General features: G+C 35.9%; 1 protein-coding gene across 4 annotated transcripts in view; it reads right to left on the bottom strand.

The window, feature by feature from the left end:
- CDK17 (cyclin dependent kinase 17) overlaps window positions 1-17,421 on the bottom strand; it is a 54,604-nt gene extending 37,183 nt beyond the window's left edge. Inside the window, exons 1-3 of one of the 4 annotated variants that reach the window (XM_010176864.2) lie at window positions 17,301-17,418; window positions 12,810-12,848; window positions 2,855-3,019 (exon numbers count right to left, since the gene is read on the bottom strand). In XM_010176864.2, coding sequence (XP_010175166.1) covers window positions 2,855-3,019; window positions 12,810-12,848; window positions 17,301-17,418 — 322 coding nt within the window. Of the gene's footprint in view, window positions 1-2,854; window positions 3,020-12,809; window positions 12,849-17,300 lie in introns of all 4 variants that reach the window. The other 3 variants (XM_010176866.2, XM_010176867.2, XM_010176868.2) reach the window with 3 other exon arrangements.
- Window positions 17,422-20,199: the final 2,778 nt, after the last annotated feature.

Below are 20,199 nucleotides of genomic sequence, written 5' to 3'. Positions count from 1 at the left end.
GAAGTGGCTACATTTTATGATTAGTTTCACTAAAAACGATTCAAATTGAGGAAGGCAAGAGTGAGAAATTGCCTTTGCTGCTAACATTACCAATCTATGAAAGCTGTGTGGGAACATCATTCCTTTCAATTTCAGCATTTATGACAAAAAACCAAACACTCTCCATAACTGTATCAACACAACTGGCAAAAGCAAGGATCAACTCTGGCCTGGCTGCTACTGAGATTCACAAGAAGAGGTAGCTTCAGCTCCATGCTGGCCAGAGTTGGCTTTGCATATTGCCCTGCTTATATCACCAGTGTTCCCAGTAATATAAGCATGGAATGAGGACTTGGCTCTGCATTCAGCCAGGTCGGGTCTAAACAGGGTTTATTAGCTCTGGCTCCATCATGGACTGCAGTGGTTAAATGTTTCTGGAAGTACAAGGCTTTAGAGGCAGTATAGATATACATGAACAAAAAAAAAAACCAACTCACTAGATCTTCATCCTCATCAGTGGCATGGCTGACTCACTATTTGGCCTGAAAGTCATCTACATTATTTAAAATCATCATAGTAATTGAATACTAAATTAAAAATTACTACAAAATTTTAAACATGCTTTTTAGAAATAAGTTTGGAATTTTTGTCTTTACAAAACATTTTACAAAATCTACAGCTAACAAAGATGTTTCGAAGTAGAAATTATTTTTAAAATATTTTGGGATTTTACACTTGACCACAACAGCAGGAACCCATGTTCAATGCTTAGAAAACAAACAAAACTCCAAAACCCTCCTGGGCTTCTCAGCCAATTTTTATATCGATAATCTCATTCAAAAGCAAGTAGCAAGAAAATGCTCCTATGGCAGGTCTCATTTTAATGTGGTTTTTAACCAAATAACCATCCTTTAACTGTCATCATTTTGTGGTGTTTCAAGGATATCTCTCTGACAGCATTCTTCCACCACTGGAATAGAAGAAAAAGTGGAAAGAAAAGATGATGAATGAAGAAAGCAAAGAAAAAAAAAGCCTCATATAGTGTGGAATATTTAACCATTTCATTTTTTACGTCATTATCCCAAAAGAGAAAAAAAAACTCAGCATCCTGTTGAGTAATAGCCATTCTCATACAGCAGGAACAAAAGGAGGAAAGATGTGAAGAAGGAGCAGAAAGAGCATTAGTAATTATGCTTGTATGTGTGTTATCTACCACTAGGTAGAAGCAGCTTAAATTTTCATCATGAGAAGTAAAAAAACCAAAGGCATCATTAATAGCATCATTGCATCTAAAGCAAAACCAGGTGTTTAACATACACATGCATACAATCAGTAAATCTACTCCATACTACTTAAATGAAATTACAAATTCTACAAGAATCTGTAGCTGTTTAAAATGTTATTTTAACACTTCCTACAGACTAATGTATTAAAATGATGAGTGTAATTTAAACACTTGATCACCTATAAAACTTGATCACCTAAAAAAGAAATAAAACAAATGGCATTCTTCTGCAATACTTATATATTAGTATTTTTTTCAGGTAAAAAATAAAGAGAAAACTAGAAAATAATTTTAAAAAAACAAAAATTGTTGATGAATTTTCCTTTTGCAAAGCTGATGTGAGGTTCAGAGTGATATTTCGAAGAGGAATAAGTTACTAGTAAATTTAAATTTAAAATGCTATAGACTGTTTTGAAAGGCAACACACAAGAACAAGAGTACAGAAGTATACATCTCTGCTGTTCCTGTACACAGTTTATATGCATCTGATTTGACAAATAATCCATAAAAGACTAAATATTCCTAAACAGAGATTTATTTAAGTACAGAACTATTTTTTTCTTTTAAAACTTGGTCTTCCTGTTAGATTCTTGGCAACTTAAGCAAAGATTGGTTAGGCAAGGAAGAAAAAAATTAAAGCGTATAGGACTTGAGCAAAATAAGGAATTGATATAGTAGTCAAAATGTGCACACTAAAATCTATTTTCTTCTGTGATAACAACAGCTGCTAAAGCCCATTCAAGAGGACAGAATTCTTTTCTCAGTTTGACTTGCAGCACAAACAGTAAAAAGGCAAGGTTTTGATGAGTGACATTACAGCAGTGGAGGTTATAAGTGGTTTGACTACTATCCTGAAAGACTCATAGCTTGATCTTGAAGGGTATCAATTTATCGTACACTTCTAAAGAAGGGCAGAAGATTGAAAAATTCATTAAATTCTAATTAAACTGTAACTTGCTCTCATTTTCTAGTATCAATTAATTAAGCATAATTTAAAATAACATAAAAGCAGGGTAAAACATTAACAGTGACTGGAGGCAGCAATGACAAATTACTTAAAGGAGAAGAAAAAAATTTTTCCTAAATGATTTGCCTCACAGAACCACAAATAAAGCTTGAGACCACAACAAAAAGACAATTGTAGTTGAGTGGCCTTAATTTATCACTCAAAAAAGCAATTTCTTTCTTATAGTAATGGAAAGTCTAAGTAATACACCAGTTCCTTTTAAATTCCATATGTAGGATGATTATCCTCTATTTTTACCATATTCAATTTATTATAGAATGCTTAACTGAGATGGACACACAGGTTTCTTGCAAAGTATTAAGAAAGAATATTTTGTAACTTTTATAACTTTGCAACTTGTCAAAAATTCATGAGTGACTTCTGTGTGTTCTTGTAATGACTTTCTTACTGAAAATCTTAAGACACATACAGTATCTTAAAGTTTCTCCAACAACCTCAGAAAAAATTACTGCATTCCTAGAGATTTATTAAAGCATTAGAATAACTGTATCTCTTGCTAAAAATCAATACAGACATTATTCTTCATAGAAAAAGGAACTTAAACAAACAAGGTAGTAAATTACCTAATCTGCTCCCATTTCTGGGCATTGCCATGAAAGAGCCGAGGCTGCCCCCTATGACGCTATGTGGTCTCCGTAAAGGGGGCTTCTTGAAAGATCCTGTGTATTGGTGGAGAAATGAGTGCATGCTGTGAGACGTTGGAGGCCTGCCATTCTTCACAATAGGCTCTATAATTCACAAGGATCAAAATATTCATTCCCACAAGCAAGTAGCAGTGTCAGGAACATGCCAGAAGAAAAAAAAAAAAAAAAAAAAAAGAAAAGAAAAGAAAAAAACAGTTACTAGACAGGAAATCACCACTCTGGTAAGATTCTCTTTCATACTAACCATAGATCATAATACTACTGTCATTTCTCTATTAACCAATTAATTCATAACATGGTATTAAATATTACCCAAATTTCATTTTATTATATTCTGCCACTCTGCTGCTGGATCAGTAAATGACCTGAATAAACAGTCTAAAAATGTGAATAAAACCAGAACATAGCTTTTAATATCAATTTAATTTTGTTCTTCTGAATTAATATACTGTCTTATTGAACAATGTTTAATCTTTACTATAATTTAAATAGACCAGCTGTTAGATCAACTCACATAATGAGCAAATTCAACCACAAGCCTTTAGAAAAATTCTCCCTCTCAAAATTCTTGAGGATCACTAGTAGGAAGGCCTAGCTACTGGAAGTTCTTAGAAGGAAACATACCTGTCTATACGTACCAGAGATGTCATGCCATAATTAAGGTTATTAACTTAAAGGATATCAGAATAATTAAGTATTCAAGTAGCTATTTTGGCTTTCTATTGGATTGTCTCTCAAACAGTTCACTGTATTTAGACTTAAAACCAGGATTGTAAGATTTTTCTTTAAAATATTAATACAGATAAACACTTTGTAAAAATTAAACTGTAGAAATTTTAAAATCTTAATATACAAATGAGCACAGAAATCCAGTGTTCGTGTTCTCCCAGCAAGCCTGACTCTGCATACGTGAACTATCACTCAAGGACTGCCATGGTACTAGAAACAGTTATCTCTAAAAACAAAGAGGATTTTTAACCCCACCAAGAAGCAGAACAGATGTCAGCTTGTACTGATTCTCACAAAACCGGACTTACCAGAATCACTGATGAAGTCATTCATACAAGAAATTAAAGTAGAAATACTCTCACTACAGAAAATGTACCCAGAGGTGAGAGTCACCTGGCAACTACATACAAGCACTATCCTCCTACTAGGAAAAAGACCAGAACACATGCCCAATTAACACTTTAGATCCAACTAATTTTATTTTTCCATCATTTGATTCTTATTACCACTACAGATACCTGTTGTTTGGTATTATTTGGAAGACAGAAAAGGCAGCAGCCTTGCATTGAGCAACCACAGTGCACGTGCTGCTGGATGGAATGGCACCTCCTGAGGCGCCTCTGGAGCCACTTCTCCCAGGGTGTAACGCAGGCAGGATCTGCTCAGAGCTACACCCATGCCTGCTGGGATGGGGAGCAATTTGGGATGCTATTTCATCACTCTGAAATATTCCCACATGCAGGGACCCCAAAATCTTGCTTTTCCTTCCAAAATAAGATAAGAATAATATAGCTAGGAGAACTTCTTATATGGAAGGCAGAATTTCAATGGTGAAGGAAAAGAACAGCAACAAATACCCAATAACCTAGGGAAAACAGGACCCTGCGGTGGAGTCTCTGCTTCCCAACATGTACAAAAACCTTTTGGATATATTATTGTGATTGGTCTGAAGCGAAGAGAGAGAAGTATACAGACAGAACTACCCAAGGACAGGCCACTGATTTTAAAAATAATTATGCAAGAATTTTTTTCATATAGACATGAATAATATAAGACAAAAAAATCACTTTAACTCACAGCTGCTTCAGGGAAAAAGTAAAAGCCCAACAAAAAATACTTCAGACAGAAAACAGAATGTGAAAGGATATATCAACACTATTATGAACTTGCTTGCATCTTTCAATTAGCATCCTTCATAAACACAGCTTCAAAGTGGGTGAACATGAGAAAAAATACACCATACGACCATATGTACATTCACAAAGTACAATCAAGTCTCTTCACCTTCAAAATTCTGCACATCTCTGTCCCAAATCCTTATTTCTGTTTCTAATACACTGCATCATCCCTTTTAATTTAAGAGTGGTTATTGGCTTCCTTGTTGTGTGCCTTCAACAGCAGATTTATCCTACGGCAGCAGGCAGCAAATTCTTCATCAATTTTTGACTAGAATCCACTATTTCCACATGACAGGAAACATAGGTTCACATACAGCACAACTATTGCTTTTACTTTTCATATATTAAAATTTGCTTTCTAACTCTCTCACTAATCTTTGGTTTGAATTTGATCTAGTTTCTAGACTAAAACCCTCACACTGAGTTTACACACAGTGCTGAACAAATGAATGGTAACGCTGAAAATCCAAATACCTGATGAGTACATGGTTTGTTCTGTTGAGACAGTCATCACTGCTCGTACCTATGATGCTTGGTGGGATTTAGTGCTTAGTTTGAATAATTTTAAAGTTACTACTTCATTAATATTCCTTATATAAGTAATAAATAATATATATAAAGCATGTAATTCTATTTCATTTTAGTTGTTTCTAAAACTAATTTTTATGAAAAAAGAGCCAATTCAGAGACACATTTTCTGGGGAACAGAACTCTCTTTCCTTTGACCAAGCCCTGCTACATGAAGCAAAGCAAAAGTCCCTCAGTTTCTTTTGTTTTGAAGCCCTAGTAATAAACCTAAGAAGAAAGTTCTCTGATACTTTTTTGTCAGTATGGAAATGTATTGCTAAAAATCACTCCAATATTTCTTAGCTCTGCCACTAGAGTCAATAGCCTTAGGCTTTAGAGCAAAGAGCTGAGACAGACTGATGCTCGGGAGCTGAAAATGCATCTCCCGTGGCAAGGTTATTGTCTCGCACACAAAAATGCAAATTCAGCATCAAAGTAAACATCACTTCTCTCATGCTAAGGAGAAACTGAAGATGCCAGGATACATCTCAACAAAGGTTGGAGAAGCACCAAAAGCAGCACAGGAAAGGGGCAGGGCCATAAGGCTGGAAGCAGGACTCTGCCTGTGAGCAGGACAGCGCATCACCTCAGCCGTCCTGGCCGCCCACACCCACCATTATACAGCCGCGGTGGCTGAGGATTCCAGTATCTTTAGCCACACTGGAGTGTACACACACATGTGGACTGCAGCTGCATTCACAGAGCAGAGAGCTGATAATTTCCCTTGTATGTTACAGCTTTTGTCTACTCATGTGAAAATTAACCTGTCTCTGTGAACTTTGTAGCATGTAAAAAAGGCCAGAGTTTATGAACACACTGAATGACTAAGCAGAGATTGAGTTTTATGTTCATTATCACTAACATCACAATGTGATAAAGAGAAATGATTATTTTTTAAAAATTGTTTTCCTTATGGCACTAGTAGATATGCACATATTTTACAATTTAAAATAAAATTCCTAAAATATCCTAACATATGGCAAGTTCAGCCCAAATATAAACACAGATAGCATTAATAAGCAAACAGCAAATTTATATAGAAATGAAAGACAAATGTCTGTCATAAAAAGATCCAATTATACAGGCATAAATTTTGCCATCATAGGCAACTATTACCTTCCTGCATTGTCATAAGTACTGTTCTAAATTACAGAGTCCATTATAAAATTTAGCAACAATAATTTAGGTCATGTAGTAGGACAAGCATAACTAACAACAGACAATAAAATAAAGGTTACAAAACCTCTCAGATTACTAGTATACTTCTGACTAAGTGAAGTATTAATAGTACTTGCTTACAAATGTGTTTTTTCTTTTTAAATCCTAGTGCACATTAATTCTCAAAAAAGGAGGGATCATATGACATTTTATGATGGTAAAATGGTCTGGAAAAGTACTTTTGTTATATGCAGTTAAGTTTGCACTGTTCTATGCCAGAAACTTTTAAGGAAATGTTCACATTAATTCTTCATTGTGTGCTGCCTGCTTCCTGCAAACGTGACAATAGTAGCTAAGAGCTGGAACAAATAAGGAAAATGATCAAGCAAACTCTTGCTGGAAATGAATTTACAAGACTTTATTATTATTATTTTTGTACATTTATGAGATACAAGATTTAAAGAAAGTGCTTTTGAAAAAAGTGTTTAACCCCTTCTGTTTGAAGATCCTGAAGTACTTCTTTCAAAGTTACAATTTCATTTAAATAACTTTAAAAAAAGTATTTTTCAGGATTATTAGTATGTTGAACCACTACACTTCAAAGGTAACACTGCAGTTTTTAAGGTGTGAATTTAGTGCAACTGCTTCATCTTAAATAAGATGATTCAAAACTCTAAGTTAAAAGCCTTTACTATATACATCTATAAACTGGTTCTTGTAATTTTATCTCTCTGATTATAGGTTTGGCTTGTCTTTAAAAAAACGTTTCCCTATATAAAACTCACAAACAATCCTTACCCTCCTGTCACTGTTCTTGGTAAATATAACTCAGTAACCACTCAAAGGCTTAGCTGACATGACAGAGGTGTTTCCAGTAGCACAGTATTCATGGTGCTATTGGTTTAATATTCAGCCACAGCCAAAATAAATGATAGAAATTAAGAGGGGAGAAGAAAAACACCAGAAAATCACTATGCAAGAGTATGGACTGACTGCGTTTTTAGTATCATGCACAGTTCTGATCTTCCTCTCCCAAACAGATTAAAATTGCAGAAGTATGATACAACCCACAGAGGAGGGCACCTAGGAATCAGCTGCATCCATCAGCTCCTCTAGCATAAGAGTGAGGGTCAGTGAAAAAGCCAGCTGTGGCAGGTTGCATGTGGCACACGGAAGCGGTTCTTCACACCGTGCAGTCTGTGGCAACTCCTCACCACAGGGCATCACGACTGTCAGAAGTTTAAAAGACTCAAGGGGAGACTGAACAAGAAATTTGCTCAGAGTTACTCACTGCATAGAGATTTGCCTAGTTCAGGAAGTCTCTGAACTAGAAATCGGTACAGTACCATGGGGAAATGCTGTTACATTTTGGGCTCTAATCTTCGACTTGCCCTTAAATGTCATCCTCAGAGATCGGAGAACAGCCAGGCAGAACTCCAGCCACCCTTACGGTGCAAGACATCTGCAGCACCTGAGCAGTTTGCTCATGTTGGCTCCTGCTGACACAACCATTCCAGTAAGGGCCTTATTACTTATTTACCTCTAGCTCTCATTCCTCATGCCGCTCTATAATATGTAATTCCAAATTTATACAATTTGTAAATACAAAAAGCGAGCTGAAAGAGACTTAGTGGATCTTTTTTAATTGTATTTAGTCAGTTGTTGTTGCATTATCTTCTTATTTTGGCTGCAAAACACTTCCTCTTTCACAGAATGTCAGCTGAATTCTTAAATTTCTTGTGAAACCTACTAAACTATCATGCAAATCTTGTCTTTAAATGTGAAAAAAGTTAACAGAAACATACTGAATGAGAATATTTAGAAATACCATACTGGTGTACAGGATGAACACATGGTTTTCTTTTCAATGCCCCTGAACACTTCTTGAAATATTAATGTCTTGCCTTTTTAAAACATTTATATATACACACACACATACATACACATGCACACACACATATACACTTTCTTTTTAATGCCATATCCATGTTATCTTGCTAAGTGTGCATTTTCAGCAAGGTTTATAATGAGGCAATGCCTGGTGACTGCACTGTTGTACTACTTGCTTTTCAAGTTTGGCAAATGTTGAGCTGCTGGTTTATTTCATTTGGATCATTTTCTTGCATTTCTTGCATCCTATCATTCAAACTTCCATTATTATTGGCATGATGCAAAATAACTACAACAGAACCATTCAAAGAAAATACTGTTTAAAATACAACTAGCCTGGATTACTGTTGTTGTAAGAGATGCTAGACCATGTTGCTGATCTATTTTAGAATACACATACGTATTTTAAGAAAACGTATTTAAGTACCCACTAAGGTACCACTGCTTTACTATGTTTGAAATAATGCCAACACCAATGCTAACAAACATAGAAGAACAGAAAATAACTCACATTAGCTGCTGAAATCTTTAAATTCTGAAGTGACAGAAATTTATGCTTGAACATAAGTAGAACTTATTTTTTTATTTCCTAATTATGAGAACTGCCAGAATCAAGTAGAACAATAGTGTATATAACCAAGAAGCCTGCCTGAGGAATTAGTTAAAACCAATTATTTTCTGAGGCTATAAAGATGTCTCCTCTTTTTCCTTTAACTGCAATTTAATTTAACCACAAACCCTGACCTGAAATTACTCTGAAATTAAGCAATTTTTCAATAAATCCCCAATGTTTCTTCTCCTTGTCCATCCATTTTAACAAAGAGCCACACTACCACTTTCTTTGCTGTGCTTGATTTACTTAACTGGATTTACTTAATCTGAGTTGCAGAGAGCCTGCAGAATTGCTTGGCATTTCCATGCAAGGCCTCAGCACACTGACATACTGTCACATGCCAGTCAGCTGGTGGATTAAAGAAAGTGTTTTCATTAGGAACGTAAATGCATTTTAAAACACACTTTATGAATATCTAATACCACGTATTCAGCTACCTCTTTTTCTTTTTTTATGTCCCATGAGTATCTCTATTATGTGACAAAAAGACCAAGCTGGCTTTCAGATTTCACTGCCTAAACTTTGGAATGATATTTGATTCAGCTAGCTTTAATAAAGAATCAAAATCACCTGTCATACATGGTGATAATTTTCCCTTATATCAAGCATCTCTGATAAAGCTAATTAAGTCTGCAAGAAAATGTATTGTTCAGAAATGAAACCAGTATCCATTGTGTACATGGAAACCATACAAATACATAAATATATATGTTAATTTAATACAAATAAAGTACACAAGAGGAGTGTTTTCTAATCAAAGTGAGACAGAAATCAGAGACCTAGCATTTGTGACCTGATTTGGGTATATAATAGGGATTGAACCCAGCCATGCTCCATATTCTACATAAGGAGGAACTTTCATGCAACAGCAAGCCTACCACAATTCACTGCTGCTATCAAAAAGGTGGCTCAAGGTCCTCTTAGCAGCAAAAAGGAAGTGTAATTTTGATTTAGATTTTTGAACTAGATCATCACAGAGCATGCAGAGTGCAGGCGCTGACAGAAGGGTGGAGGGAGAACCTCACTCACCATTTATAGCTGCAGCTTGACTTTGGACCGGCTCAACCATAACAAAATCTCACTAAACGCCCTGAGAATCAGCTACTGGTTTTTATAGGACAGGCCTCTATGCGGTTTCTTTTCCACCCAACTTGACTCACTCTTGCTCCAGAAAACTTCCAAGGTTGTGGCATTTGTTTTTTTTTTCCTTCCTTCTTTTCCATTTTGATAGAGAATGGGGAAGTGTCAAAACTCTACGTAAGTGAAACTAAATATTCATTCTCTAAACAGCCCTGCATTCATGAAGCATGAGATCCATCACCATAACCTTTTAAAAGTATTTATATCAACTGTCTCAAATGCTACTGTTATATAACTTAATCATATTTTGGCATCATCTACTACACATTCATTTAACTAACCTGAATGTATGTCGTACTAATGATTACTCAATATTTACATGTCTATTGGCAATAAAAACAGATTAATTTTTTTTTGGACTTGCAATAGGAAATAAATATTTTGAACAAACTGCCTTCCTGAAGCTGCTGAAAAGAAGCCTTTTCTTTCTTCAGAAATCCTAGAATGTAAGCATGTGTATTTCTGACATTTTAGAAGCGGTATGCTGCACTATACAGTATTTAATTACACTGCTGTAAGGCTGTCAGACCCACTCAGTAAAATCAGCTGTTTGCAGGTGATGGCTCCCATAGAAGAAATATTTAAATAACGTGAAGTAGCTATATGTTTGCTATATCTGTACTCTCAGGGAGCTGCATGAGAAGCACTGCATAAAATACTGTATAAAATACCTCTTTATTTTATGAGGTTGTTTCCTTGGACTCCATTATGTGATACCCAGGAAAACATATTAAGTCACACTAAAAATAGAGCAACCACTCAAACCCACTTTAAACTGTATTTATTCATTAAGTAATTAGATGAAACCTTCAAACTATTTACTATTACAATATTAAAATCATAGAAGAACCTCAAAGGATTTCTCTCATTGCTCAAAGAATTCTCTCTCAATTCCCTCAGAATTAATCCATTTGAGTACAACAGTCATGTCCAGAACAAACATTCTTCACTTGGAAGACACAGGGCAAAAAATATTGGTACCACGTTTGAAGAAATGTGCCAACAGAAACCTAAAGAAACACAGCCTTCAAGTTTCTCCCAGAAATGAAGTACCTTAATGATTAAAAGGGCACTGTAACATCCTGTAAACTTTTTTTTTTTTTAATTTGAGACAAAAAGGATAGAAATTTTTCCAAGGAGTCTGTTTAAACTGCAAAACAAAGAGATGATACACAAGGCAAAAAATGAGATCAAGACGTCCAAAAAACACTACAAAAAGCCTTTCAAAGTTGAATTCACATACAGTCAATTTTTGCCTTCAGTCCAGGTACCAAGACAAAGAAGATCACAATGAAATGAAAAATATTCAAAGTCAAAAACCTGCCCTTGAGATCTATGTATTTCATACTGTTTAAAAGATAATTCTCAAGACAGTATCTTTAGTCATCAGAACACACACTGGAACACAAGCGTATCTGCATGGCACACCAACAGTTACTAATCTTCCTTTTAAAAAGCCTAACTCCAGAAGGTATCACACTACATCAAATCCTTCAGACCACTGTTTCAGGTACAATTTAAACCAATGTGAGTCAGCATCATAGCCAGGATACAAGTATCCCCAGCCTCGATTCTTGCCTGCCCACACACAACTACCCTGTAGCTCCCAACACAAACACCTGTGAGGCCACACAGCCAACCGAATCAGGAAACAGAGGATCTGGCTCTGTTTTGCTTACTTTCAGAAATAACTGTGTTGGTTAGTTAGGTCCTGTTTACTTTTCTGTACTTAAAAAGCACATCTGCATGCCATGAGAACAAATCTCTACATATCCATCAGTGAGTCTATGCTAGCAGAAATTTAATGTATTTACAGAGTCCACTTCTGCATCTAAGCACCATGTTCTCCAGCCAAACCTGCGTACTGCTTGTGAAGGAAAACACTTAAGAGTGGACAATCCCTCCTGCCCCCCAAGACTACAGGTCTCTTGCAGCATGCTTTCAAGCACTGAATTTTCATGTTTGTTTGACTTTGTAAACACTTCCACACATGAACAGAGCCTCCAGGTTTTGTGGGAAGAAGCAAATTAAAACAGAAGGGAAGAAAGAACACTATGTTGTCCAGTGTATGAGGGATGGAGAGACAATATTGAACAATAACAACCAAAACCGACATATGCCACAGCACAGATTGGTACATACAGACTACAATAAAAACATCATCAGTACGGTGTAAGGGACAGTACCAGGTTCAGTATGTAGCTGTGACAGCTGCCTGTTATTTGCAGTGACCTGTAGCTCTAGCACTTCTGGGGGTTCCTCCCTCCTCACAGTATTTTTATATTGATACTTTCTTCCAGTATCAACAGAATAATTGTATTGATTTATTACCAGTAAGTATTTCTGTGCTCATATTTTCAATTCAATAACATCTTGGAAATAAGTTGCAACACTTTTCCTTCCATACTCAAGAAATCACACATAGCAGATGGAAAGGGAGTTTCTCAGCTGTACTGAAGATGATATGAAATGATTACAACTACAAAGACATTTGGATGTTCTCAGAGTGTACTGCAATGTGTCAATTTTTATAAACATTCATTCCTCTTATTAGAGTAGTAACTAGTCATTAAAGGCCTTAAACCTAAAAAGCACTTACGGACTTTACTGTAGCTGATCCTTCCATTATTACTCACACCTGTAAAATTACAAAAAAATTATGCAAGTGTTTGTGAGACTGGATCTTATGATCACATCACTGAGCTAAAACAGACCAAATGGAAATAAATATTATTCTAGAAATTCACAAAGCCATTTCTATCAGAACCTCACTTGTTTTGGTTTAGTACATATACATGTCTATATCTAGATATAAAAATAAAACCTGGCAATATAGAATGGCTTTACAAGTTACTTATATATTAATGCAAGAGCTGTGGATGTATTTTTGAATAGATTTTTAATTTTTCTTAAAAGCATGCTTGGAGCTTGTGATAATGTATTTTATAATATTAGACAATATGGCCACATTCTTCATTTTCATTAGAGAGCATATTCATATGCATTTAAAGTATTTGCATAAATTTTGCAGTTAATTGGGCTTTAAATATGCATGATTTGGATGTTACTTCTAGCTAAATATCATTAGTATGTCATCAGCAACGAAAAATTTTAGGAGCAAATTTAGTTGTCAACTGCTACAAATTACCATTTAGTATTTTTAATATTAATCTGAATACATATATTAAGGTAGAGCCTAGAAGTAAAAAAGCAAGCCAGCACATTGTTAGTGTGTTTGAATCAAACTGGAATGAAAAATAAACACCAAATCCAGCTAATTGGTTTTACATGTTGAAAAAGAGACCATGAAAAGCTTGTGTACTTCGATAAAAGAATAGCCCAAAGTACACTTGATACAGTCCACAGTTCATAAGGCTTCAGGTGTACATTAGGCACTTCACTGGTCCCTCTATTTTTATAGTTTATGCATCGATTCTGCTACACTTTCTCACATAGAAGCCAATTACAATGAACATAATTTATAAGGCAGATTTAATTAAATATATGTGTTCCAAAAAACCCCCAAACCAAAAGCAAAACTGTTGGTTATTCTACATTCAGAGCAATAGCTCTGTGCTACTGCATCAAACAATAGGGGTTGATCCCTGCTAATCCCATTTTGCTGCTGATGGATGAGTGCTGCATACTGAGATTGTACTGACATCACGCGATGAAGGAGGCTGTGTATGAAATGAGACTGCATATAAAAGGTTAGCTGATTCAGTGGTATCAATGCACTGCGAAGAAATTAAGTGTTACATATCTATTTTTATGTCTGTGAACTGTAAATGGGATAATTTGTTCTGCATTAGGAGTACTGCTCTTTAAACATAAATCTTCAAACAACCCACTCAAAGCTGGAGCTAATGACAAGGTGAGTCTCTGGAACGGAGCAACAGTTATTTGCAATCAGAGGCAATTGTTCTGGGAGAGGAACTGTGTGCCAGGGGGCTGAAAAAGACAGGTTACTGCAGAAGGCTGACCCCGAGGAAAGGTCCCAGATACTATGTGCATGCGATCTACACCTGGAATTGCAGTGCTGAACTGGAATAATAAAGATTTTACAAGACATATGTGAAAATCAGGTAGAGATGAGCATGGATCCCAGGTCAGCACAGATGTGGTTTTCTATGGCTGTAGCCTCTACAACCTCTAAGGTTCTGTAACACAGCGGGTTTCCAGGAAGGAAAAAGGCTAACTTGTACAAAATTATATCCTTCAGTAAACATGGCCATCAGAATGGAATGACAGGAGACGAGATGGGTGATTCACTAGGAAGAAAAAAATAAACCAAAACAAAACAGGGCAAAAACAATGGAAAAAAATTTGCTCTAAAGGCCTTCAAGTGTTCAGGGCCTATCCTTGCCTTCTGGCATGAGAAGAGTTGCAGTGCCCTTCAACTCTCATTTCTCAAGTTCGAGATGTAATAACCGTTGGAAATAAACCACATATGAAAAACCACTTTCTGAAGAATGTTTGTATCCCTGACTTTGATTCTCTGTAGATCAAGATATCGGCTTGCCTTTGATTTACTACACTGCGCTTTTTAAGTTCCTTTAAGAACAGATCCAAAGTTTGTGAACTGGGCACATTTGTGTTTCTCTGTTCCACAGGGTAACAGAGCTGTTTATTCTTCTTAAAAGCAAAACTAGGGAGACGGTTACTCCTGCCTTCTGAGATCACCCCCATCGCAGTAAAAGATGTGCTTTCAAGACCTTAATGCAGCTATCACTTTATAAACTACTCTTCAAGAGACAATATCCTCTCGTGAATCAGAGATGGGTATTTACAGTTAGCACAGGCTTCTTAGCCCTCTGATTTTACAAGGTACTGAGACAAGCCTTTCTCATCTAAGCACTCCTCTAAGTAATTTTTTAAAATAATGTCCACTGGACTGTTTTTTTCCAGGCTATGTTCTCTACCAAACTTGTTCTTCACCAAAAGAGAGAACTCATTTCCTGATTGTTTTTTCCAGCAATTGTTGTTGCCCAAACCCTGATTCCTACAGTCTGTCTGAAAATTACTCTTTCCAAAATATCCTCACCTGTGGGAAAGTTAGAGCTTCCTTTAGAAAAGGAGGACTAGGTGGTATAGCAAGCATTTTTCCAACTCTATACATTTAAGAAAAGGAGGGTTGGAAATGAAAAACAAAGGAAAACAAAGTACAGTATCCTGTTCATCTCTGTAAGATCAAAGATAGGACAGATACTAATATGTGCACACTAGCAGTATATGAAAAAGGAAGCAAATGTCAGTAACTTTTTAAAATGATGTAAAATGATGACTGACTTCAAGATTACACACAGCAACAGTACAGTTTGTATTTACTATCCTACTTCTTTCAAAAGGATCAACAACACTTCAGTGTATCTAAAGATACTCTACTAAGGCAAGAACATTTTGCAGTTGCAAGCACAGCATGTACTGGATCACATTATATTAGCATATAAGCTTCCTTTTGGCCAATAAAATAATGTTTAAAGCAAAATAAAAAGAGCACTAAAAGCTAAATAATTGCTTTTTAATTAAAAACATTTTCTTCAATTGTATTTTTATCACTTTAAATATCAACTGAGAAGTTAAGTTTGTCAAAGTTTGTTGATAAGCATGCAGAAGACATCCAAGTACTGCTGTTTGAGATAACTATCAGATAAATATTGTAAACTGTAAATAGATTCATACATGGTTTAAGATGGCATAAGCTCATGCTTCTGTAAATGAGTTATTGTGTCCTCTGTCCCTTGAGCTGGCACCCAGAACAGGATCCAGTTTAAAATAAAACCTTTTTATTGTTCCTGGATCCAGTTTTCAACTGAATCCATTCAGTTCACTACAGTCACTGATGCTGGTGACAATTTTTGATGCTTATTTCCCAGCAAGAAAGTAATATTCTTAGCACTTATTTGCATAATGAAATCAATCTGTCAGAAGTATATACAGGGATGAACAAAACATGCATCAGTAAGAAAGGCTAATACAAGTGAAACCACATGGGACAACTGCTCAGTGTCTCAGAAAGTACTTCATAGGTATCAGTGCAAAAATGTACAATTATTGTTTCAGAGGAGACCTGTTGTATCAACACTTTATAGAAAGTTGTAATAAACATCATTTTCCAAACTGTTGGGCATGGCTCATGATGAAGACAGGACAATAGCAATGAACATACCAAGGATTAAGGGTAAAAATGAAAAATATGAACAGCACTGTTTTGCCAAAGGTATATTCAGCTTTCTAAAACTTGGTATGCAACAGATCTTGGATGGGGTTTTAAAAGTCTGCAGGGAAAATTCCATTGTCTCTGTTTCTGTTCAGATTTCCCATCCCCATCAGTTTTCAAAGGGAAAATTCAGAATCATTTATTGGTGTGAAGAGGGGAAAAAAAAAATATTCTGATCACTTTATACTCGAGAAAATCTTAAGGTATCAGCAGAGCAAGGAATAACACTAATCAGCACAGTAGATGAAATATGACCTAAAAGCTGCAGCCCAGGAAACAGCAGAAAGCAACAAAATCTCTTTCAGTCATTATTACTGCAGTTTGCATTCAAAAGCAGTATCATTATTAATGCGAACTTCATAGCAGTCAGTATGTTGATGGGATCAGCCAAAGACCCGAGTAAGAACACACAGACAAGCGAGTTATCCTGAACGTTTCTAGCTGCCTTCATATTGCTGAAGAGAAGTACTATTCAGAGACATGAAGGGGTGACAGAATTCTCAGACTACTGCACTGCATCACCAATGATATAGGGTAAACAGTTTTATGTATAATACTTAAGCAATTTCTATCAATTAATTACCAAATAATGATTTTTGGGAAAAAAACTAATTTGAAGCCATATGAATTTGATGTGAGATCTATTACATTAATAAAATAATGGGTTTGTTTACTGAAAGAGCATCTATGATCCTTGCTGCACATCAATTTATGTAGGTTTTGACAGAGTCAAATGTAAGATAAATCAAAATAATACGTTAGTAAAGAAGTACATGCAATTGTGAAAACTGAAATAAAACCTGGCAACACTCACTTGAGTGGAGCCTGTTAAAATTCTTACATTTTCTGGAAAGTGAGAGATATGCTTACCGTTATCTTTGCTGCTGTTTTCTTCAATTGTCATTTGTTCTGCTAGTTCAGACAGCGATTCATCAATGGTCTGGCTTCCACGCAAGGTTAAAGAAAGTCTCCTCTTAAACTTTTTCATTCTATTAATATTAAGTCTGGCTTAAGGAAGCCTGAAAAAAAAAAAAGTGAGAAAAAGTTAATCAAAAAACAAAATACAATTACCTCACATAAAAATGCAGGAAGGCTTACAGAAAATTTAGCCAATATGCAAGTTATCCTTAAAACAATATTCTTAAAGCAGGATTAATCTACTGGATTGAAGAATGCCTTGAGAGGTAGGTGTCCATATATTTTTAGGAAAAATGAGTATCTTCAGTTTGTTGTTTTTTTGTTGTTTTTTTTTTTTAAAAAAAACCCAACCAAACAAACCCAACAAAAACAACAACCTCTCCCACCCCCCTGGCAATTTGACCACTAATTTTACAATGCAATAATAAAACTGTCATCTGAAAACTTATTGAGTGCACACTCTTGCCTCCCCTGCAGCCTTCTGCATCAAACCCACTGATGAGGAGGAGGCTGGAACCTTCTCTCTCTTTCAGCCTGTTCGTTTATGGATGAGAAGTTACTGAACTACACTGTATTTCGTCCTTTTCACAAAAGGAGGAAGGGGACAACACAAAAAGCCTTAAACACAAAAGCAATTCTCAAACCCGATCCCACCTAGGGAAATAGACAGCCAGGGCCTGATAACAACGGCTAGAATGGATGTTTCTCTACAGCCAGGCAGCAAGACTAAACTGGGAACAAAGCAGGATGCACTTTCCTGATGGAAAACAGTAAGCAAACAAGCGATAGTAATAAAGGTCCAGGCTGATAAACATGTTGCCGCAAGTCTGAGCTGATAAGTGAACTTTGCAGTGTGCCATGTTTGTCCTTACACAAGAAGAACAATTCTGTCTTTCATTACTCCATGCAGACAATTCATCCTAGATATTATTTCACAATAACTTGTTCATCTGCTCATAGCCTCCAAGAGTCACACAGGCAGGGTCAAACACAAGCACAGCATACTTTTAAGTCGGAGCTGCTCATATATTTTTTCCTGCATCTATCAGACTCTTCGCACCCCAAAAGGTGTAATTCACAAACAAAATCGGAAAATGAAATTCTTACAGAATCAATCACAGAATGGCAGGAGTTGGAAGGGACCTCAGGAGATCATCTAGTCCAACCCCTCTGCCAAAGCAGGTTAACCTACAGCCAGTTGCACAGGACTGCACCCAGGCGGGTTTTGAACATCTCCAGAGATGGAGACTCCACAACCTCCCTGAGCAACCTGTTCCAGTGCTCTGGCACCTCACAGTAAAGAATTTTTGTGATCAAAAAGGAATTTTCCTTGATGCCTTCCTCCAAACAGAGAAATGCAAGAAGCAGTACTCTGAAGATCTATGTTTAATAACAAATTGTGAATACAATTACTTTTATACTGACAGTGTCCCATAAAGTAGACATATTTCAACTGTATAGCTCACCCTTTGTTTAGATACTACATAATAAAAAGGAGAACAAATTCATGAACCAAGTTGGAAGTGTCTGTTGGTGGTAGTAGAACGTATACATAAACAATCACAAGACCAGATTGCACAGGCCAGTAAGTACACATATGGATGGATAAAAGTAGACCCGTGGGGTTTGAGCCCAAAGTCTGAGATGAACAGTACAATTGCTGGCAAAGAAGTAACTGCATCCAAGGGGAAAGAGGTGGATTACAAAACACGGTAACATCTTAGACAACCACAGCTACTATAAGCAGAAATAGTCAGGGACTGGGTACAGATATGTAGGAAATTAAAACGTAACTGGTGGAGATACAGTTAAGCCAGTAGTTTCAAAACTGCCCTTTTTAATGCATTGTCATATGTGCAATAAAGCCACACCTTAGTATGAATAATTTTGCTCTCTCTCACTCAAAAGCAGGATATTCTTATTGTTAAGAAACTGCCTTCAGAGAATGTTCCAAGGGGAACATTTACTTTTCCTCTTCAGGACCTGTTTTACTTGAAACTGCTGCATTTTTGCATTTATTTTAAGTTTTTCCAAATTATGGCCTATGTTTCTCTTACAAAACTATTTTAAAAAAACAAACCTGGAAGGACACATCCTTTATATGTGGTTTTACTCAATTCTCCTATAGTGTACTTTGAGACTTGCATCTTCCTAAGTGTACTATTCCCAAAAAGGATACATACAATTTTTAGCTATGTAATGGCCTAAAGCTACCTGAGAACACAAAATCTGTCCAATTTTCCACTTGGGCTGTAACTGAAAAAACAGATGCCTTTATACGGAAATAGGCTGTTCCCAGCTTTTGATCTTGCAAATATTTAAGCCTACACGATTTTTTTAATCAAAAAGAAGGTCTACTGCTGAAGAACCTTACATATAAATTAAAATTAGAAAATCCAAGAGATAGTCTAAATCTCCAGTTAATATAAAAGCAAATATTTTGTTAACCAATGTTACAAAATTTCTCCTGTTAAAGAAAGGTTTCATGGAGTGCTGAATCACCATTTTTACTAAGATTCTGAATTAAGGTCAGGGCTTGATTTTGAAAGAATCTAACAGTAAAAAGGAATCAGGAGTCAGAATCCATGTGCGAGTGAATGCTTCCTTCTACTGAAGTGTAATTCAGTTTTTTAAAGGAAAAGATGCGCATTGATATGAAACCAATTTTTCCTCCCTTAAAGCACCAGTATTCTTCCCAATTCAGAGGTGTAAAGGATGTAAAAAAAAAAAAAAAAAAAAAAAAGGAATGACCAGTACCTGGCACTTGGAAATGTCCTAACTTTTTTACTTCTTTATTCTCACTTCTGGACAAAGTTGCAGAATCTCATAGAATCATAGAATGGTTTGGGTT

This window comes from Antrostomus carolinensis, unplaced genomic scaffold (genome assembly GCF_000700745.2).
Source record: "Antrostomus carolinensis isolate BGI_N321 unplaced genomic scaffold, ASM70074v2 scaffold17041, whole genome shotgun sequence".
Lineage (NCBI taxonomy): Eukaryota > Metazoa > Chordata > Aves > Caprimulgiformes > Caprimulgidae > Antrostomus > Antrostomus carolinensis.
This window is presented reverse-complemented; position numbering and strand designations above follow the sequence as displayed.